The sequence below is a fragment of the Salvelinus sp. IW2-2015 genome, linkage group LG27, assembly GCF_002910315.2.
Source record: "Salvelinus sp. IW2-2015 linkage group LG27, ASM291031v2, whole genome shotgun sequence".
Lineage (NCBI taxonomy): Eukaryota > Metazoa > Chordata > Actinopteri > Salmoniformes > Salmonidae > Salvelinus > Salvelinus sp. IW2-2015.
The window spans coordinates 6,156,181-6,180,057 of NC_036867.1; the positions used below are offsets into that span (position 1 = coordinate 6,156,181).

General features: G+C 44.8%; 1 protein-coding gene across 10 annotated transcripts in view; it reads right to left on the minus strand.

Annotated features, from left to right (window-relative positions):
* The window catches only part of ptprma (protein tyrosine phosphatase receptor type Ma), a 300,425-nt gene that overhangs the window by 114,166 nt on the left and 162,382 nt on the right, over positions 1-23,877 (minus strand). For all 10 annotated transcript variants that reach the window (XM_070435628.1, XM_070435624.1, XM_023972507.3 and 7 more), the window contains exons 8-11: positions 21,639-21,947; positions 18,900-19,009; positions 12,743-12,944; positions 12,355-12,457 (exon numbers count right to left, since the gene is read on the minus strand). In XM_070435628.1, the coding sequence (XP_070291729.1) occupies positions 12,355-12,457; positions 12,743-12,944; positions 18,900-19,009; positions 21,639-21,947 (724 nt within the window). The remainder of the gene's footprint in view (positions 1-12,354; positions 12,458-12,742; positions 12,945-18,899; positions 19,010-21,638; positions 21,948-23,877) is intronic.

The following is a 23,877-nucleotide window of genomic DNA, read 5'->3' on the forward strand; positions in this document are numbered from 1 at the left end:
AATTACACACAGCCTCCGCGTTAGCATGGACTCAATGGTGACCCGGGACTTTGAGAGGAGAGGATGAACAGAATAAAAAACAGAATGAGGGGGTGAAAGGAAAGAAGTGAGGGAGGAGGCTAGTGAGGTCTAATTAACTTTGCATAATGTTTTCCCTTGCTAGTCTCAACTCAGCGATACCACCACTATTGATCCTCCCAAACTATCCTTTCAGTTATCTCAAACTCTTCCCTCAGGCAGTGGACCAGTACTGCCCCCTCCACTCTGTGACTGATTTAGGGATAAAGGGACTGCATGGCCCCATCTCCTGAGGCCAGCATCTACAGCACTCCTCCCCCTGTAGCCTCCACCTGTCTCCCTGCTCCCTTATTTATCGCCTCCCCCATAAAGTAGGAGCAGGTCTACACAAATGAGGCCAAGCTGCACAGATTAAATGTCACTTAAATCTCAGGGAAACTTGCTGAGGAGGCTCCCACTGTGGATGGAGCCTGGACCCGGGAGGTATGACAGAGTTATAGGAAAGGGCAGGAAGAGAGGGTTGGAGATGAGCAGATAAGGGGAGATAGGGAACGTGTATACCTATCTAGTGATAGCCTGTGCCCCCCTGATGCAAACACATTCAGTTCAGCAGGAACAGGAGCACGTAGGAGAGAGGATAGGGGAAGGGTGAGCCTCTGACCTGGGTGACTGAGCAACCAACTCTCCATGAAACAACAGCCTTGTTTTCAGAGGCAGAGGCCCTTGAGTTCTCACCGAGGCCCAGCCCTCGTGTATCACTCTCCAGGGTTACACCACATCAGTCATTATGCCTGATAGGCTGACACATAGAGAGTTCTGTGGGGACACAAGGGTGTGGAGGCCCCTGCCTGCCATTGTCACAATGTAACCCCTTCACAACGTTTCCTGTCCGCGTACACAGGAATCACGAGGAGAGCAGGAAACTTTCTTTGTCACAACACCGCGCCACACAAAACGCTAGGAGGACAATACCCTCTTCCTCCGTGAATGAATCTAATAAAGGGGTTACCCTCATGAGAGAGGACAGGTACTAATGTGATACCTCCCCTGGGGGGATAGATAAAACAGGACAGGTGGTAATGTGATACCTCCCCTGGGGGGATGGATAAAACAGAAGACAGGTGGTAATGTGATACCTCCCCTGGGGGGATGGATAAAACAGAGACAGGTGGTAATTGTGATACCTCCCCTGGGGGCATGGATAAAACAGAAGACAGGTGGTAATGTGATACCTCCCCTGGGGGATGGAAAAACAGAAGACAGGTGGATTGTGATACCTCCCCTGGGGGATGGATAAAACAGAAGACACGTGGTAAAGTGTACCTCCCCTGGGGGATGGATAAAACAGGACAGGTGGAGTGTGATACCTCCCCTGGGGGGATGGATAAAACAGAAGACACGTGGTAATGTGATACCTCCTCCTGGGGGGATGGATATAAACAGAAGACACGTGGTAAAGTGATACCTCCCCTGAGGGGATGGATAAAACAGAAGACAGGTGTAATGTGATACCTCCCCTGGGGGGGTGATAAAACAGAAGAACAGGTGGTAATGTGATACCTCCCCTGGGGGGGTGGATAAAACAGAAGACAGGTGGATTGTGATACCTCCCCTGGGGGGATGGATAAAACAGGACAGGTGGTAAAGTGATACCTCCCCTGGGGGGGATGGATAAAACAGGACAGGTGGAGTGTGATACCTCCCCTGGGGGGATGGTAAAAACAGAAGACAGGTGGTAAAGTGTTACCTCCCCTGGGGGGATGGATAAAACAGAAGACACGTGGTAAAGTGATACCTCCCCTGGGGGATGGATAAAACAGAAGACAGGTGGTAATGTGATACCCTCCCCTGGGGGGATGGATAAAACAGAAGACAGGTGGTAATGTGGATACCTCCCCTGGGGGATGGATAAAACAGAAGACAGGTGGTAATGTGATACCTCCCCTGGGGGGATGGATAAAACAGAAGACAGGTGGTAATGTGATACCTCCCCTGGGAGGATGGATAAAACAGGAGACAGGTGGTAATGTGATACCTCCCCTGGGGGGATGGATAAAACAGAAGACAGGTGGTAATTGTGATACCTCCCCTGGGGGGGATGGAAAAAACAGGACAGGTGGTAATGTGATACCTCCCCTGGGGGGGATGGAAAAACAGGACAGGTGGATTGTGATACCTCCCCTGGGAGGATGGATAAACAGAAGACAGGTGGTAATGTGATACCTCCCCTGGGGGGATAGATAAAACAGAAGACAGGTGGTAATGTGATACCTCCCCTGGGGGATAGATAAAACAGAAGACAGGTGGTATGTGATACCTCCCCTGGGAGGATGGATAAACAGAAGACAGGGTGTAATGTGATACCTCCCTGGGAGGATGGATAAAACAGAAAGACAGGTGGTAATGTGATACCTCCCCTGGGGGGATGGATAAAACAGAAGACAGGTGGTAATGTGATACCTCCCCTGGGAGGATGGATAAAACAGAAGACAGGTGGTAATGTGATACCTCCCTGGGGGATGGATAAAACAGAAGACAGGTGGTAATGTGATACCTCCCCTGGGGGGATGGATAAAACAGAGACAGGTGGTAATGTGATACCTCCCCTGGGAGGATGGTAAAAACAGAAGACGGGTGGTAATGTGATACCTCCCCTGGGGATGGATAAAACAGAAGACAGGTGGTAATGTGATACCTCCCCTGGGGATAGATAAAACAGAAGACAGGTGGTAATGTGATACCCTCCCTGGGAGGATGGATAAAACAGAAGACGGGTGGTAATGTGATACCTCCCCTGGGGGGATGGATAAAACAGAAGACAGGTGGTAATGTGATACCTCCCCTGGGGGGATAGATAAAACAGAAGACAGGTTGTAATTGATACCTCCCCTGGGGGGATGGATAAAAAACAGAAAGACAGGTGGTAATGTGAATACCTCCCTGGGGGATAGATAAAACAGAAGACAGGGTGGTAATGTGATACCTCCCCTGGGGGATGGATAAAAACAGAAACAGGTGTAATGTGATACCTCCCCTGGGGGGATGGATAAAACAGAAGACACGTGGTAATGTGATACCTCCCCTGGGGGGATGGATAAAACAGAAGACAGGTGGTAATGTGTTACCTCCCCTGGGGGATGGATAAAACAGAAGACAGGTGGAAATGTGTTACCTCCCTGGGGGGATGGAAAAACAGGACAGGTGGATTGTGATACCTCCCCTGGGGGGATGTATAAAACAGGACAGATGGAAATGTGTTACCTCCCTGGGGGGATGGATAAAACAGAAGACTGGTGGTAACTGTGATACCTCCCCTGGGGGGATGGATAAAACAGAAGACAGGTGGTAATGTGATACCTCCCCTGGGGGGATGGATAAAACAGAAGACAGGTGGAAATGTGTTACCTCCCCTGGGGGGGATGGTAAAACAGGACAGGTGGATTGGGATAGAGCAGAGCAGATCACAAAATTAGAGAAACAAGGGATCTTGTTCCCTCCCTCTCTCTTAAATTCAAAAGGCTTTGTTGGCATGGAAAGTGTAACCACATACATTGCCAAAGCAAACATATTGGAACATATTAAATCAATGATGACAGAAAGGGACTCTCTTTCCCTCTCCCTCCACATCCCTCTCCCTCCACATCCCTCTCACCCCCCTTCTCTCAATTTAAGGGGCTTTATTGGCATGGGAAATATATGTTTACATTGCCACAGCAAGTGGAATAGATAATTTAAAAAATTACAGTAAACATTACACTCAAAAGTTCCAAAAGAATAAAGACATTTCAAATGTCATATTATGTCTATATACAGTGTTGTAATGATGTGCAAAGTACAAAAGGGAAAATAAATCAACATAAATATTGTTTGAATTTACAATGGTGTTTGTTCTTCATTGGTTGCCCTTTTCACAGGTCACAAATCTTGCTGCTGTGAATGCACACTGTTGTATTTCCCCCATTGTTATGGGAGTTTATCAAAATTGTATTTGTTTTCAAATTCTTTGTGGGTCTGTATAATCTGAGGGAAATATGTGTCTCTAATATGGTCATACATTGGGCAGGAGGTTAGGAAGTGTAGCTCAGTTTCCAACTCATTTTGTGGGCCATGTGCACATAGCCTGTCTTCTCTTGAGAGCCAGGTCTGCCTTTGGTGACCTCTCTCAATAGCAAGGCTATGCTCATAGTCTGTACATAGTCAAAGATTTCCTTAATTTTGGGTTAGTCACAGTGGTCAGGTATTCTGCCACTGTGTACTCTCTGTTTAGGGCCAAATAGCATTCTAGTTTGCTCAATTTTGTGTAAATTATTTACAATGTGTCAAGTAATTATCTTGATGTTCTCTCATGATTTGGTTGGGTCCAATTGTGTTGTTATCCTGGGGCTCTTTGGGGTCTGTGTTTGTGAACAAAGCCCCAGGACCAGCTTTCTTAGGGGGCTCTACGCAAGGTTAATTTCTCTGTAGGTGATGGCTTTATTATCGATGGTTTGGGAATCGCTTCCTTTTAGGAGCTTGTAGAATTTAAATGTCTCCTTTCTGGATTTTGATCATTAACGGGCATCGGCCTAATTCTGCTCTGCATGCATTATTTGGTGTTTTACGTTGTACACAGAGGATATTTTGGCAGAATTCTGAATGCAGTCTCAATTTGGTGTTTGTCCCATTTTGTGAATTCTTGGTTGTCCCATTTTGTGATCTTAGCCAGATCCTAAAGTGGTATGTCGAATTTTATGTTCCTTTTGATGGCTTCTTGCCTTGTCTCTCAGATCGTTCACAGCTTTGTGGAAGTTATCTGTGGCGCTGATGTTTAGGCCGAGGTATGTATAGTTTTTTTGTGTGTTCTAGGGCAACAGTGTCTAGATGGAATTTGTATTCCTGGTCCTGGCAACTGGACCTTTTTAAGAACATAATTATTTTTGTCTTACTGAGATTTACTGTCAGGGCCCAGGTCTGACAGAATCTGTGCAGAAGATCTAGGTGCTGCTGTAGGCCCTCCTTGGTTGGGGACAGAAGCACCAGATCATCAGCAAACAGTAGACATTTGACTTCAGATTCTAGTAGGGTGAGGCCAGGTGCTGCAGACTGTTCTAGTGCCCTTGCCAATTCGTGGATATACAGTGGGGAGAACAAGTATTTGATACACTGCCGATTTTGCAGGTTTTCCTACTTACAAAGCATGTAGAGGTCTGTAATTTTTTTAATCTTAGGTACACTTCAACTGTGAGAGACGGAATCTAAAACAAAAATCCAGAAAATCACATTGTATGATTTTTAAGTAATTAATTTGCATTTTATTGCATGTATATGTTGAAGAGGGTGGGGGCTTAAGCTGCATCCTTGTCTCACCCCCCGGCCCTGTGGAAAGAAATGACAACAGCTCCAGGACATGCCTAGTGTTTGGGCACCAGAGTTTAGCTACTTTGTGTTAGGGAAAAAGCTTACCCTCTTGAATGTATTTGCCATTTGAGTCAATGAGGAGCACAATCTTTGGCTTTTGTGTGTATTTTTTCAATTTTAACCGCACACTTGTTGTTTGTGTACATGGATTTTATAATGTCCTATGTTTGTCCCCCAACACCACTTTCCATCAATTTGTAAAGCAGACCCTCATGCCAAATTGGGACTCAAGTTTTTCTGATATCAACAAAGCATGAGAAGACTTTGCCTTTGTTGTGTTTTTTTGTTTGTCAATTATGGTATGCTGGGTGAATATGTGGTCTGTCGTACAGTAATTTGGTCAAAAAACAATTTGACATTTGCTCAGTACATTGTTTTCGCTGAGGAAATATACGAGTCTGCTGGCCCCACAGGCCTTTCTGGGTTGGAGGGTTTATATTTTGTCCTGTAGTTCTTTCAATGTAATTGGAGAATCCAGTGAGTTATGGTAGTCTTTAATAGTTGATTCTAAGATTTGTATTTGATCATGTACATGTTTTTGCTGTTTGTTCTTTGTTATAGAGCCAAAAAGATTGGAGAAGTTGTTTATCCATACATCTCCGTTTTGGAAAGGTAACTCTTCATGTTGTTGTTTGTTTGGAGTTTTCCTATTCCCCAGAAGTGGTTCGATTCTATGGATTCTTCAATTACATTGAGCTGATTTCTGACGTGCTGTTCCTTATTTTTCCGTAGTGTATTTCTGTATTGTTTTAGTGATTCACCACAGGCTCAGGTTTTCTGGGTCTCTATGTTTTTGGTTGGATAGGTTCCTCAATTTCTTTAAGTTTTTGGATTCTTCATCAAACCATTTGTCATTGTTGTTAATTTTCTTATGTTGTCTGCTTGAATTGTTTTGATTTGATAGGGAAGCTGAGAGGTCAAATACTGTTTAGGTKTTTGACTGCCAAGTTTACACTTTCACTATTACAGTGAAACCTTTTGTCCAGGAAATTGTCTAGAAGGGATTGAATTTGTTGTTGCCTAAAAGTTTTTGGGTAGATTTCCACACTATTTTCCTTCCTGCTACAGCATTTCTTAATATTATTCAGTTCCTTTGGCTTTGATGCCTCATGATTGAGCATAGCTCTGTTCAAGTAGAGTGTGATTTTGCTGTGATCTGATAGAACGTTCACAGTCAGTCCACTGACACCCCTAAGAGACTCTGGGTTGAGGTCAGTGATAAAGTAGTCTACAGTACTACTGCCAAGAGATGAGCTATAGCTATACCTACCATAGGAGTGTCCTCGAAGTCTACCATTGACTATGCACATACCTAGCACACAACAGAGATGCAAGAGTTGTGACCCGTTTTTGTGGGTTATGTTGCGTAGTTGTGTCTAGGGGGGCATATGGGGGAGGGAATGCTGTTCCGTTTGTCCCCCTGTGTGCTGAGGGTGTCGGGTTCTTGTCCAATTCTGGCATTTAGTTTGCCACAGACTAGCACATGTTCCTGAGCCTGTAAATTGTTGATCTACCCCTCTGGGATGGAGAAGCTGTCATCGTTAAAGTATGGGGATTCTATTGGGGGCATATAGGTAGCACACGAGGACATTTCTCTCTGTTGAGATCATTTCCTTATTAATTTCTAGCCAGATGTAAAATGTTCCTGTTTTGACTAGGTCTGCTCTATACGAAATTAGCATACCCCGAGTCTCTTCCCTGTTTCACATCTGGTAGTTTGGTGGATGGGACTACCAGCTCTCTGTAAACTAGAAGGCAACCAGTGGGTCCGTCTCCTTTATACCATGTTTCTTGTTGGATGACAATGTCTGTCTGCTCTTTAGGCCAACGGCAGATGACCTCAGTCCTTGTATATTCCAGAATGAGATAGTAAAAGCTTTGTGTTCCATAGTGTCTAGTGTTGTTTTTGTGTGGTTTAGGCCCGGAACATCAAAGTAGGTGTGAGCAGAGCATGTGGAGCATCTGATAAATACCTCTTAGGTCACAGGATGGTGCTTGGGCAGGGGTAATAGTGGGGGTTGGGCCTGTTGCTCTGCTCACGGCCTGGGCATATGTCCTGCTGTCATGTTGAGGTCCTTGCCGCAGGGGCATGGGGTGGGCAGAAAAGGCATAGGTCTGACATGGTGGGGCCTATATAGGGTGTGGCCAGGGTTTGCTTGGGGTGGTCTTAGCTGGTTGGGGTGTGGCTGGTGATGGTGTGGTCTGGGTGTAGGTCCTCTTGGCATGGATTCTCTAGGTGCAGGTCCTTCGGGAGGGGGTCTTGCCGGTGTGGAAGGGTCTCTCACTGGTCTGGGCAGGGTGTCTGTTGCTCTGTTGCCCCTGTGTGAGGTTCTGGGGCTACAGTTGAGGGTGACATCCTTCAGGGTCCTGGCAAAAGTTGGGATTGTTGCCTTGTAGAGGTGGACCTGGTCGTCAAGGCTGTTCAAGTCCATGGTGGAGTGGTGGGCCAGGTATACTTTAGGTTTTGAGGCACAGTCTCGAGAAATGCTTGCATTCACCCGCTGTATGGTGGCAGGGTCAGTCTTTTCGTGGTAGCAGGGTGGAGATAACAACTTGTGCGTTGGGGAAAGTGGAAGAAGCTTTTTCAATCACTCCCTTGACTACTGTGGCCACCCTTTCCTGCTGGGCCCTCAGGTCATTTGTGCCCGTGTGAATTGTGATGTGGCTGGGGACCCTAGTCTGTCCTCTGACAACAGCTCCAGGACATGCCTAGTGTTTGGGCACCAGAGTTGAGCTACTTTGTGTTAGGGAAAAAGCTTATCCTCTTGAATGTATTTGCCATTTGAGTCAATGAGGAGCACAATCTTTGGCTTTTGTGTGTCCTCAGTGGATGTGGGGGGGGGGTTGTCAGGAGGGCTATTGATGGAGCTGACAGGAGGGATGTTAGGAGGGGGTGGGGTCTGTTGGGTTGGTGGGTCCTGTGTTGTGTGTCCCATTGTGATGTTGAGGTTGTGGTGCGGGTCTGAGGTGGGCTGTTCTCTATCACTCCCCCTCTCTCTCACTCCCCCTCTCTCTCACTCCCCCTCTCTCGGGAGTGTTGCTGGCTGTCCTCAGAGAAACAGATGACAGAGAGAAAGTGGTTTGACTCCGTAGCTGGGGCGATGTTGGGTTTAGGAGGCGTCACAAATCTTTTTCCACAGCGCTGGGTAAACGCTTGTCTTGGCACAGGGGGTGAGGAGGTTTGTGTGTGTGTCTATATGCGTGTGTGTGTGCTCGTCTGAGCATGTGTGAGTGCAGGGTGGTGTGTGTCCTAGCCCTGGTGCGGCAGATTCGACACATTAGCGCGAGCGCGAACCTGACTGACAGTAATCCATTTAAAGGAGTAACTTGCCCCTGGTTAGGCTGCCATTGTAGCGCCACACATATGTAACGCTGCCAGACAGACCGCCCTTCAAACACCAGCCTGTCAATGATCCAGTCCCTCACAAGGCATTATGCCCCAAATGCGACATGACAGACAGAGGTATTTTTGTGTGCGTCCCGACTCTTTGCTTTTACCAAACGTTTACAATCAGTTTGAAGGGTTGCAGTCTTAACGAAATGTATCACGGAAAAACATCTGGTATTTCACATTAAAATCTGTCTGGCTCAATCCCATCGCCAGGGAGGACTCTCATTATGGCGAATAAGTATGCATGTTCTTACACAGTGTGTGGTGTATTCGTTTTGATCTCGTTGAGCCTTTGACAGGGTAACCAACATGTTATGAACAACATCAACTCCAATGCTACCGACTCCATGTTAAAACAAAGTGAGAAAAATATCTCCAAAGAAGAGCGGTGTCATATGATAATGAATTGCTCAAAAGCTCACATGGTTTCTCTTAATTCACTCCACTTTGTAGCAACAGAGCATTACCTCTTCAGCCACAGGCTGTGCTATGACAGTCTGTGCTATGACAGTCTGTGCTATGACAGTCTGTGCTATGACAGTCTGTGCTATGACAGTCTGTGCTATGACAGTCTGTGCATGTCTGTGTGGTATGAATCTTTCTCTCCGTCTGACTCCGAGACTCTTTCTGACTCCGAGACTCCGTCTGACTCTTTCTGACTCCGAGACTCCGTCTGACTCTTTCTGACTCCGTCTGACTCTTTCTGACTCCGTCTGACTCTTTCTGACTCTTTCTGACTCTGAGACTCCGTCTGACTCCGAGACTCCGTCTGACTCCGTCTGACTCTTTCTGACTCCGTCTGACTCTTTCTGACTCCGTCTGACTCTTTCTGACTCCGTCTGACTCTCCCTCTCCTTCTGACTAACTCTCTCTCTTTCTCTTGAGACCTACTGTGTAGTTCTCCACTGTCATTCTGTCATAATATGCTGGAGGGAGTAAAAGAGGAGACTCCTTCAAATCCTGTTTTTCATCAACAGCCTCCTTTATCTCCTGCCCTCTATTTTCTCCTTGACTTTCAACTTAGTTTCTTGTCTCCTCAGCCCACCCGCCTCTTCTTTTGAAGGGATATGGAGCTCCTGACTAAGTGTGTTTGTCACCTTTCTTCTCGACAGACTGCTACATATGTAACAAGTGAGTAGCTGGCAAGCATGCATGCACACTTTGATTCAGAGTGCCGAGATCACCTTCCTACAAATCATGGTGGTAGCTCGACACACAAAAGTTACACTTTGAAGGAGACCCTTCTTAATGTCATGGACCTTTGAAATACATGCATGTGAATGAGCATAATCGCCTATTGAATGGAAATGCACACTGTGTTGTCAAGCCAGAACACTGCGGTGACCAAGGCCTAGGAATCTCAAAGAAACGTCAAAGGCATAGAAATTGAGAATCATATTTAATCATTGTTATTGTTATATGCAGTAGTACTACATATTATGTCACTTAATTGACAGTTGATAATGCTCTTCAATATACAATATCAGAATTTCTCAAATGAAATGACAAATAATTCCAAATTAATCATATATCGCTCCAATTTACAGCCTTTGGTTTTCTTAATTTTCCTGGTGAGACATTGTGCTGGGATTATAAGGAGTTATACAAACCAGCGAACATTTTAGCCGGCAAATCCCCTCTTTAATCTTTTAGCGAATCCTTGCCAGTCAACAAAAGACAGCCTCAATGCGCTAATTAGCGAATCCTGTGATTTCATTAAGACCCGTTAACTGTAATTAAGATGGCAACGACGGGCCCATGTGACACAGTCGTCGAAGGGTCATCAGGGAGAGAAAGAAAGTGTACCTGGTTTGGATTGGAGGATTGGAGCAGGGCTGACAGTTTTCTTCACATTTTTGGTGTTAATCTTAACTTACAATAGTGGGTTTTTCTTTTTTTTGGGGGGGGGGGGGGGGGGGGCGTGGGTGACACATGTCATTGGTGACACTAGGTTGTTAAATTGTTAAATTAAAAGGATCATGTTTGACGGAGAGTGAATTCCAGTGTCCTACTTTTTATGGATACCTTGCGGTGTTTTGGCTCAGTCTACCTTATGTAAATAATAACAATATTGCCACTTAGAATACGCTTTTTTACAAAGCAACTTCCAGTACTCTTGGCATTCCTTTATAGAATGTGATCGGCAGGTGAAAAGGCTAATATCACTACCGTCCATCTATGTAACTTAGGGCTTATTCATGTGAGGTGGAGAGAGAGGCCTCTCTGTGTTTCCTCTCAGTGTCTTTTTGTCACTTTGCTCAAACGGCCATTAAAAGTGGCTTCAGACCAGGAGTGAACAGTAAATACTTCATGATGGGCCACCAGGTGCTAAAGCACATGCTCATTTATTTATACCGGCTGGTTTCTTCATACTAAAAATACTTTTATTCCTTCTTTTGATAACAGAGACAGGTTGTCCTGTGTGTGGTGTGTGTGTGTGTGTGTGTGTGTGTGTGTGGGTGTGTGTGTGTGTGTGTGTGTGTGTGTGTGTGTGTGTGTGTGTGTGTGTGTGTGTGTGTGTGTGTGGTGTGAGCCCATGAAGAGAACTGGTTTATCTCCTCAAGTCTGAAACATTAAAACATGTAATCACTCTAGCTGCTGGCCAGCCCCTGTGTGTGTGTGTCCGTCGTCTCTGTGTGGGTCTATGAATGATTAAAAGTGCACAGAACTTGTGATAATGTTGTCTTAATGCAGTGCAAGGACTTCATGACTAAAGAGCAAACTACAGTAAGGACAGTAGTAGGATATCCTGTCTATGTGTGAAGGACAACCTCAGCCCAACCGGCTAGCATATCTGCAGTCTTCACACACACATGCAGTCCGCGTACACATTTTCTCTCACACACACACACACACACACACACTTAGTGCCAGACAAATGACAGCCGTAGGTTTCGTGGAGAACTCGTCGGCAGCACTAGCAGTAGTGGCCAATGAAGGAAGGATAACATAGCTGGGGTGTGGGAACCTGCCAGCACTGTTATTGATTTCTCTCTCAACCAAGAGAAAAATAAAGGCCCAAACCACCGTTTAGGCTCCCAGGCAAGCGTATTGCATATTTCTGTTTATTTTCAGAGGTGTGCAAATCATAGGAGAGACACCCTTGACCACAATCTTTGCTTCCAGAAGAAGGAAGAATCGAGAAGTAGAGAGAAAGAGGAGGAGATTGAGACTGCTCATCTTTGGAGTCTGAGAGAACAGCTTTATTCTTAACTTTAAAAGGCAAAAATAGTGCTGCTTGATCAGATCAAATGCCCACATTAATACATGCTGACAATGTTAAAAAACAAAATATGTTGTTGTGGATAATATCACCAGCCTCCCAAGCCAATTACAATCAATTAGAACGGAGGGCCGTCAGAGGGAGACGGCTGTGGTGGTTGGTGGCCGTTTGTGAGGGCCGTTTGTGAGGGCCGTTTGCGCGGTGAAAGAAATTGTGGGAGCGAGAGGAGGAGAGGACGACAGTGGCTGGAGTGAGGGCAGGGTGTTTATTACTGTGTGTGACTTGAGTGTGTGTGTAGGGCTATTTGATGTGTGAATGGTTCTACCTGACAGGGGCTCCTCTGCTCTGGGCAGGCTTCAGCAGGACAGTAACCGTGCTGTCTGTCTGGTTCAGGGGAGTCTCCTGGTCATAGCCTGGCATCAACGGAGCTGGGGTGGGAACACATGAGCACAGGAGATGGTGACTTGACTGACAAATAAAGACAGATGGAGACCTGGAGACAGACAGAGACAGGAGACAGAGACAGGAGACAGAGACAGACAGGAGACAGAGACAGACAGAGAACAGCAAGTACACACAAACGCAGACAAACGCTACACCCAGGAACAATGAACACAGCTATATATTACTGAGGATCTCCTGGAAGATTTAGGGCTCTACAGTAGGTTGTCCAGGATTATTGGTTACTTGGTCCTGGTCATTGCTTCTGCTACCTGAGATCTTGGTGGTGAACTGGGTGATGACGGGGGGGCCGAAGCCCTTGACGGTGCTGGCCCGGATGGTGAAGGAGTATGTGGAGCCGGGGTAGAGACCCACAAACATGTGGGACGTCTCGTTGCTGAACTTAAACACCTTGCCGCTCTGGTTGCTCAGGTCAAACTCCGTGTCGAAGGAGCTCAAGGCCTTGTAGGAGATCTGTGGATTGACACACAACCTAGATTAGATGATTGGATATGACAAGTTTTATCAAATTTTCAAATCTAGCGTCAGGCTTGCTATGGTCATAGCTATGGTTCGTTTTGGTGTATGGTAAGGATAATGGCGTACATCTATAAAACTACAATGTACTACAATACTGAAAGAGTTAGCACACAAAGTTAGAGTTTGCATCCAGAGCCCTTGATAGTGAAACTAGGCCTGAACTTTCCATAGAAGCTTCATTCAAGTCTGTCACAACGTTGAAAAGGGAGGAACTTGTGGGCAAAACTGTAGACAGATTACGCTCAGCTCCAATGTCATTTCCGTGATGGATTGAATGAGCGAGAGTTTGTGCAGGGGGGGAACACTTGTTTTATTCTAAACCCCCCACCCCATCGAGCAGGAGATTGGAGGCCCCGGGAATTTCTTTCTGAAAGAGAGTGCAGCGGAGCGGAGAATACACCCCTCCTCATCCCTCCCCTCATTCTTATAACTTTATCAGCTCTCCCTCTCTCTCAGTAAGCTTCATTTAAATAAATCATTCGGTCTCCCATAATGGAAAGCTCCATTATTATTCCGTTCTGATTCCCAATTAAGAAGCACAATGGGGAGTGTTGGAGTGCGGTGGCGGCCATTTGTATCCATCAGGTGTGAAATGCTGCTGCTCAGGGCTCTGGTGGGACATTAGTCTTCATCAGGCAGGGCGGGAGGGAGGCAGGGAGAGAGGAACGCATCTGGATCATTTCAAAAGGCTAGATAGCTAGCGTTGAGCAGTATTATCACACACAAGGCTGATTGGTGGGGTGAGGGATTTTCAGTTGGGAAAGGAGGATTCGATAGGGTTCAGTTCGGAGCAGGGGAAGTCGCCATGGTGACTGTGTTCATGTTTTGGTCAGTGACACACAAGGCAACACTGAATGGTATGATGACCCCTTCACTTTGGCAACCTTGAAGAATGCAATGAACAGACATAGAAACAATTTCCTAGGGAACAACTCATACGTAGTACTACATACAGAGCTATTGACGTACTTAATGACTTATGACAATTAATCAACACACAAAAGTTTTCTTGTATCACCAGTCATAGTAGAATAGCCCTGAATTCGTCTCAACGCAAAGGGCCAGCTGTACATCTTCAAGGCAAAGCCCCAAAGAACGAGCCCATACTACAACTGCCAAACTGAGACAAAGCACAGTAAAGATGTGCCAACCCTGAACAAAATGCTGTTTTGGAGTGAAAGACGCATGGCTCACAGTCAAATACTGAAGAGCATATGAGACAAGCTGAATGTCAGCCAATGATAATGGGGTTGACTTTATCAGAGTCTAATGAGGCAGAAAAAAAACCTTTTGATTTGTCCAACTTGATCACAATAGCAGCTCAGAGTTACAGGGGGTGGAGGTGACAGAATATTATTTCATTATGTGCATACCTGACAGCTTAATTGGAGAATTTCAGCATAAATTGGGTTCTGGTACAATGGCTCTTTTGAACTCACTAAAAAGCCTCTAACATCGCATTGTGTGGAGAGTGGAAGTGCATGTCAAACGCAAGGCAAACGCTGCGATGGGAGAAACATGTAGTACTACAGTAGCCTATTCACATGAACAGTGCTTTACAATGATGTTTTATGTACAAATGTGGATTATAGGAGACCACACAGCTATTAGACTCAAACCGGTATTAAGTTGTGAAAGTTATTTTAAGGTTGTGAAGGTTCTTTTGAGGTTGTGTAAATGTTGAAGAGGGCCAGATGTTTCCGTCTTGACGCCACAGTGTTGTTGAAGGGTATTTTAAAGGCTGCAATCTTTATAAATACTGGATGATGTCAGACAGATTAAGTGCAGCATGTTTACCCTGTCTAAGGTATGCCCCACGCTCCTGTCAAATTAAAGTCCTATGACAACCAGGCTCAAGTACTGTATGCCTCCAGTTTCTATTCCAGCAGTTTGAGGATTAACTTTTTTAACTGCCTATTTTAACAGTGTTCGCTACAATAATACATGTTTGGTCCCTTCAATCTTTGAAGATCACACTGTATATTCTCTGACTCACGATTGATTTACGAGAACATATCACAAGAGGAAGAGCTACTTCAATAATTTTAATCTACAGTCGTGGCCAAAAGTTTTGAGAATGACACAAATATTAATTTTCACAAAGTCTGCTGCCTCAGTTTGTATGATGGCAATTTGCATATTCTCCAGAATGTTATGAAGAGTGATCAGATGAATTGCAATTAATTGCAAAGTCCCTCTTTGCCATGCGAATGAACTGAATCCCCAAAAAACATTTCCACTACATTTCAGCCCTGCCACAAAAGGACCAGCTGACATCATGGCAGTGATTCTCTCGTTAACACAGTGTGTTGACGAGGACAAGGCTGGAGATCACTCTGTCATGCTGATTGAGTTCGAATAACAGACTGGAAGCTTCAAAAGGAGGGTGGTGCTTGGAATCATTGTTCTTCCTCTGTCATCCATGGTTACCTGCAAGGAAACACGTGCCGCCATCATTGCTTTGCACAAAACGGGCTTCACAGGCAAGGATATTGCTGCCAGTAAGATTGCACCTAAATCAACCATTTACCGGATCATCAAGAACTTCAAGGAGAGCGATTCAATTGTTGTGAAGATGGCTTCAGAGCGCCCAAGAAAGTCCAGCAAGCGCCAGGACCATCTCCTAAAGTTGATTCAGCTGCGGGATCGGGGCACCACCAGTACAGAGCTTGCTCAGGAATGGCAGCAGGCAGGTGTGAATGCATCTGCACGCACAGTGAGGCGAAGACTTTTGGAGGATGGCCTGGTGTCAAGAAGGGCAGCAAAGAAGCCACTTCTCTCCAGGAAAAACATCAGGGACAGACTGATATTCTGCACAAGGTACAGGGATTGGACTGCTGAGGACTGGGGAAAAGTCGTTTTCTCTGATGAATCCCCTTTCCGATTGTTTGGGGCATCCGGAAAAAAGCTTGTCCGGAGAAGACATGGTGAGCGCTACCATCAGTCCTGTGTCATGCCAACAGTAATGCATCCTGAGACCATTCATGTGTGGGGTTGCTTCTCAGCCAAAGGAGTGGGCTCACTCATAATTTTGCCTAAGAACACAGCCATGAATAAAAAATGGTACCAACACATCCTCCGAGAGCAACTTCTCCCAACCATCCAGGATCAACACTGCAAATATTGACTCTTTGCATCAACTTCATGTAATTGTCAATAAATGCCTTTGACACTTATGGAATGCTAGTAATTATACTTCAGTATTCCATAGTAATATCTGACAAAAATATCTAAAGACATTGAAGCAGCAGACTTTGTGAAAATTAATATTTGTGTCATTCTCAAAACTTTTGGCTACGACTGTAGTTCTACCGCTGACGTTGTACTGTTGAGGGCATCAATCAACATGTGCATACTCACAAACTCAGGGAAACAATTATACTTTTGACTTATCCCCAAAACTTGGGATACGGGGGTCTGATTGAACAAGGCCCCAAGTTGTAACTTTAATTTCCTCCCTGGTTGTTGGGGAAACTCGTTTAATTCCTTGTCAGTTGTATTAGGAGCTCCACTCTGGGGCACAGGGCTGGGCTGGTGTTGGGAGTGCTGTCGGAGGGGGTTCAGTGGGTAATAGATTGTGTTAACAAGCCTCAGTGCATGCAGGCCTTAAGGTTMTTAGGTTGGATTTATTAGATAATTAAGGGCCCGGAGTGAATGAAAGATGGAAGCCGCCCAGCTCCTGCCAGGCACAAGATGGATGTGTGTTAGAGAGAGAGAGCGGGAAACCGAGAAAGACAGAGAGCGAGAGAGACCGAGAGAAAAAGACAGAGAGAGAGACAGAAAAACAGATACAGAGAGACACAGAGACAGAGGGACAGAGAGAGAGAGAAAGAGACAGAAAAGAGAGAGCAGAAACCTACCAGAAAACAATTAGCCAACAACAAATTCCATCCCTCTTAGACAACTTCCTGGACACAATGACAAATGGTTTGATGAAGAGTGTAAAAACCTGAGAAAGGAATTGAGGAACCGATCCAACCAAAAACAAGAGACAAACCTGAGCCTACAACTTCATTATAAAGCCCCACAGTGGTGGTGGTATAATACCCATAAAACCTAGCGGTCAAACAGGGAAAAGGTTCCAATTGTTTTCCCACCATTCATTTATAACATAGGGAATTTTGGAAACACTTAAAATAAGGGCTGTGCTTCGTGTAGGCTTACCTTGCATTACGTTTTGATAACCATGTAAATCTCTCTCGGACAAGCTGACTTTTATCTATATATTTGACTCTATTTACTCTCAGATTCGAAAATGCTAATTAGCATCAAAGTAGACATCAAGAAAATCTACAAATCCCTGCAAGCTTCTGCACGTCATCTCTAGCTGACACCTTTGCTAACAGGTATTGTCTTTTTATAACTTGCACAATACAGTTCACAGAATTGTCCATTTAAATATATTTTGCCAATTTATTTATTACATTATTTAGCTAACATTAGATAGTTAATCCAGAGATTCTTACTTTTGCCTCGATTCGGCAGTCTCATCCAGATCATCATGGCATTTTTAGTTCTTTATAATAGCCACATTAGCAGCTTATTTGCATTTAATTTGGGGGGGGTAAATGCAGGCGAATATATTGATAAACGTCACCCGCTTATCAATGCGTCACACAAGGGTAAGCCTACACGAAACACAGTCCTTATTTGAAGTGTTTCTAAAATCCCCAATGGGAAAAACAAATGGTGGGGAAAAAATTGTAACCATTCCCTTGTTTGACGCTAGGTTTTATGGGTATTATGACTCATACTGTGGTACTCTATGTTGAAACACTAAAACAGTGCAAAAATACACAAGGAACAGCACGTCAGAAATCAGCTCAATGTAATTGAAGAATCTATTGAATCGAACCACTTCTGGGAAAATTGGAACACACTAAAAACAACAAGAAGAGCTATCTATCCAAAATGGAGGTGGATAAACCACTTCTCCAATATTTTTGGCCCTATAACAAAGAACAAACATGAGTCAACAGCACCCTTGGGGAAATCCTCTGCATTATCATTAATAGCAGACTCCTACATTTCCTCAGTAAAAACAATGTCCTGAGCAAATGTCAAGCAACACAATTAGACCCAACCAAATCATGAGAAAACACAAAGATAATTACTTGGCACATTGAGGAAAAAAAAGAAAGAAAAGCAGAGCAAACTAGAATGCTATTTGGCCCTAAATAGAGAGAGTGCACCGTAGCAGAATATCTGACCACAGTGACTGACCCAAATTTAAGAAAATCCTTGACTATGTTCAGAGTCAGTGAGCATTGTCTTGCTATTGAAAGTTTCTGCCCACAAAATGAGGTGGAAACCGAGCTGCACTTCCTAACCTGCCAAATGTATGGCAATAATAGACACATATTTCCCTGAGATTACACAGACCACAAAGAAATTGAAAACAAACCCAATCTTGATAAACTCCCATATATATTAGGTGAAATACCACAGTGTGCCACCACAGCAGCATGATGTGTGACCTGTTGCCACAAGAAAAGGGCAAACAGTGGGGTATAACCACCATTATAACCTGTAATTAGATCTTTATTTTCCCTTTCATAGTTTTATTTGCACATTGTTGCAACACTGTACATTGCCATAATATAACATTTGAAATCTCTCTATTCTTTTAAAACTTTTGTGTGTGTAATGTTTACTGTTAACTTCCCTTTTGCTTTTTGTCTATTCCACTTGCTTTGGCAATGAAAACACGTTTCCCATGCTAATAAAGCCTATTTGAATTGAATTGAGAGCGAGAAACAAAAAGAGAGTCAGAGAGAGAGAGGGGGGAGGAAGAGAGAGAGAGGGGAGGAAGAGAGAGAGAGGGGGAGGAAGAGAGAGAGAAGCTGGGCCTGGGTGGGCGAATGGGCTCGGGAGATTCTCAGATCTTACCTCATACTGCTTAATGATACCGTAGGTCTGGACAGGCTCGCGCCATCGCAGGGCGATCTTCTCCTCGTACGTGCTCCCCTGGATGGACTCGAGTGGCACAGCGCCAGGCACTATGGAGGAGAGGAACGAGGGGGAAATAAATTCAAAGCAAATTAAATATCGACCATTTTCGATATTGAGCCACTTCAACATCCTAACACCATCATAAATCGACATCGTGATTCCCATAGATTGGGCGGTTGGCGGCGAACTTTCTCCAGACCAAGCTTGAATGATTTGGTGAAAAGGATCAACTGAGGTCTCATGGGGGCGCAGGGCGGTCATGGTTCTGCCGTTGTCTCTTTCAACTACTTCAATAAAGGCACATTAGATGGAACCTCCTAAAAGCTGTTGTGAGAGCACAGCATGGTTTGTTTTATTTATTGACTTTACAGCTTGGCTGTAGGTACACTACAGTAAACTGATACAGAGACTTTACAGCTTGGCTGTAGGTACACTACAGTAAACTGATACAGAGACCTTTACCAGCATCGCTGTCAGGTTACACTCAGTAAACTGATACAGAGACTTTAAGCATGGCTGTAGGTACACTACAGTAAACTGATACAGAGACTTACAGCATGGCTGTAGGTACACTACAGTAAACTGATACAGAGACTTTACAGCATGGCTGTAGGTACACTACAGTAAACTGATACAGAGACTTTACAGCATGGCTGTAGGTACACTACAGTAAACTGATACAGAGACTTTACAGCTTGGCTGTAGGTACACTACAGTAAACTGATACAGAGACTTTACAGCTTGGCTGTAGGTACACTACAGTAAACTGATACAGAGACTTTACAGCATGGCTGTAGGTACACAACAGTAAACTGATACAGAGACTTTACAGCTTGGCTGTAGGTACACAACAGTAAACTGATACAGAGACTTTACAGCTTGGCTGTAGGTACACTACAGTAAACTGATACAGAGACTTTACAGCTTGGCTGTAGGTACACTACAGTAAACTGTTACAGAGACTTACAGCTTGGCTGTAGGTACACTACAGTAAACTGATACAGAGACTTTACAGCTTGCTGTAGGTACACTACAGTAAACTGATACAGAGACTTTACAGCTGGCTGTAGGTACACTACAGTAAACTGATACAGAGACTTTACAGCTTGGCTGTAGGTACACTACAGTAAACTGATACAGAGACTTTACAGCTTGGCTGTAGGTACACTACAGTAAACTGATACAGAGACTTTACAGCTTGGCTGTAGGTACACTACAGTAAACTGATACAGAGACTTTACAGCTTGGCTGTAGGTACACTACAGTAAACTGATACAGAGACTTTACAGCTTGGCTGTAGGTACACTACAGTAAACTGATACAGAGACTTTACAGCATGGCTGTAGGTACACTACAGTAAACTGATACAGAGACTTTACGCATGGCTGTAGGTACACTACAGTAAACTGATACAGAGACTTTCCAGCTTGGCTGTAGGTACACTACAGTAAACTATACAGAGACTTTACAGCTTGCTGTAGGTACACTACAGTAAACTGATAGAGACTTTACAGCTTGGCTGTAGGTACACTACAGTAAACTGATACAGAGACTTTACAGCTTGGCTGTAGGTACACTACAGTAAACTGATACAGAGACTTTACAGCATGGCTGTAGGTACACTACAGTAAACTGATACAGAGACTTTACAGCTTGGCTGTAGGTACACTACAGTAAACTGATACAGAGATTTACAGCATGGCTGTAGGTACACTACAGTAAACTGATACAGAGACTTTACAGCTTGGTGTAGGTACACTACAGTAAACTGATACAGAGGCTTTACATCATGGCTGTAGTAAACTACAGTAAAACTGTACAGAGCTCTGGGTCCTCACATTGTATATTGAATCGGAAGCAAACAAACTGCATTAGGGTCAAGGACAGCTAGAAAATGTACGGACTAACTGGCAAAAATGAAATGAAAGGAAAGCAAACCATTACATTCCTTACTCATAACAGGGTCAAAGTTTTCTAGTTTCTACATTTCTTTTTGAAAAGCAGTGCAACTTAAAGGCACCTCCTATACTCATTTGGAAAAGTTAAACTTGTTATCATGCAGATAATTCCATAAGAGGTCCTTTGAACGTTGATATCAATTTGAATAACCTCCAAAGGGCTATTGAGGAGCAGAGTGAGAATGTAATCTTCAAATGGCCTTGAGCGCCAAAGCAGGAAAAAAACGAATAAAGCATCACAGAAGTAGATGTAGGTGTACGTATCAAAAGAAGGTAATGTAAGTGCTTTCAAATAACTATCTTTCCCTTATTGAAACACAAGCCCTCATGCTTTTGTGCTCTCTTGGACCCCAATGATGACCTTGAAAGGCTGAATGTTGGAAGTGTTGGCAGGGCAGAGTTGGGATCAACTCTATTTCAATTCTTAGAAGCTTTCTCTATTTTTCCCTTCCCGCTCTCTCCCCCCCTATCTCTTCTCCATTCTCTCTCTCCCCATCCCTCTCCACCATCCTCTCTCGAGCGCGCGCTCTCTTCTCTCTCTCCCCACCCACCCGCTCACTCTCCCCACCCCCCACCCGCTCGCTCCCCACCCCCACCCCACGCTCTCCCAACACCCACCCACCGCTCGCTCCCCCCACCCCCACGCTCTCCCCACCACCCACTCTCCCCCTCCTCCTCTTTTCCCCCCGCCCTGTCTCCCTCTTTCGGATGCACCCACCATCCTCATCGGTCAGCACGCCCACGTTCGTGCTCTGCTTGATGCCCTCTGGGTTCCTCAGCACCAGCTTGACACTGACGTTGGTGTAGGGCGACAGGTTCCGGATGGTGTGCTGCGGAGCCACACTCAGCGTGTCGTAGCACACCTCCTCCCGGGTCTCCTCCTTGCCGCCGGCCCGGTAGCGGTACTGAACAGTCAGGTTGTAGCTGTGGCAGCGGGTCACGTTGTAGCCGAAGGGCTCCCAGCGCACTGTGATCTGCTTGGACTTGATGTCCACCACCTCCAGTCTTCGGGGACCGTGCATGGGGTCTTTAGAGAAGGGGACAGGAAGGGAAAAGTTAGTCAATCATAAAGATAACATCAACACTAATTTATCGCAGCCTGTGTCAAACATGGAGATTATTTCATATATTTAAAACATTTTCACCATTATTTTAATATAGCTTTTTGTTATCTAAAGGCTACGAATGTTGGCAAGTATCAAAAACAACATCCCAATCCTCCTAGCTACCCATCCTTTACCTGCTGTGGCACTGTGTAACCCCCTAGTCTCCCCGCTCTGACTGGGAATGGTAATGGTCCCACCACTGATCCTTGGGGTACCCCCACTCTGACAGGGAATAGGACATGTTCCCAACACTTCTGTCCAGACAGCCACCCCAGGCCCTCTAGAACCCATCAGGTCTAATAAGAGAGCCATGGTTCCTGCTCTATCTGATCTCTACTCTCTCCCATGTTAAGTGAAGGCAGCCACACACACAGCACTGTAATAGGATACATTTCCATCCTGGGTTCAATTGGCAGTCCATCTCTGTGGAATTTAGCTCTCTAACACTTAAGAGTTACATGAGCCATGCTGCTCTCGGACCACGGGAGCCACCAGATAGGCAATTTGGCAAGCCCGGGTGGACTCTGATAAGGAGACCAAGTTCCAATTGAAGCTGGATGGAAACCATGAGTGGGCAAAACCCATTCAATTGTACTTGTATAATCCTCTCCATGTTCACCGACTCTGTGAGAAAGATTAGGTCAGAGACAAAACCTGTGAGGTTTAATGCCATGGCAACAAAGACAGAAAAGGAGATGCCCAGTGGTTTAACATTGTCCACTTCTCTTTCTGCTGACATTGAGAGGACATCTTGAAAAAACATGCTCATGGACAGGACTCTATTTTGTCCTGGGTTTATATGAATGTCCAAGTATCTAAGTATAGAGTACATTTTTAAAATTTGTATTTCTATTCGGAGCACGAGGGAGCCGAGATTAAAATAAGGGGGCTGGGAGCACCTTTTAATCAGCAGTCTTGTAATAAAGCTCTCGGGGAAGGCGTTTTACAGGCAGAAATCAGATTCTGACAAGCCAGTCACTCGCACTCCTTAGATTTATGGCATTAATCACTAAAATCCGAACATTCCGCACTTCCAGAAAGGTCTCTGTGAAGTCTTTAACTTCTTTTAACTTCAGCTGAATGGAGAAGTGCAGCCAACTACATGCATCACAGAGATGATCAGACAAAAGAGATGGATGAAAGGATATCTAACAGCACTCTTACTCTATTTTTACACTTCCTTTTGCAGTTTTGCGCAACATCCCAAAGGAGTAAGACCTTTCTGATTACGACAGACTAATCCACTAATCTCCTATTGTCTGTTATATAGATTTTGATCAATCAAATATTGTCCAAGGCTTAGATTCCATCATAGTAATCCCACATTTGGCTGGATATTTTCATCTAACTTCAATCATGTGCCGTTTCTACTAAACAAAAGTAGGATATAGGGAGGATGAGGAGTATTTTCCAAGAATACAGACATAAGCTAGCAGATAACCTCTCTATTCAATTTCCTAAACACAGGATCAGAGCGCTGTGTTGTGGAAATGTGTGAAGGTGATATACCGTGACAGGAAAGCAAGGTCACACTCACTGTTATGAGGAGAAAGACGACTATGGCTGACCTCCCACCTAGAGCCACTCCAACTGAGGAATGTCAAGAGAAGAAGGGGAGAAACGCTATACCACAGGAGGACACGTGTGCAAGTCAGAATCAAACCCTGCGTTCATCTGTCGTGTTGTTCAACATTAGCTTGTAGGCCAAAGCATGCTCCTTACAACGCAATACTAAGTGTAAGATTAAAGCACAAAACAATGCTTTATTGAAATACCTCTTAATATCACTGAGTACGCTGCAAGGCTCGAACCTTTGTTCTACGAAATCAAAGACGTAGATTGCAAGAGGAC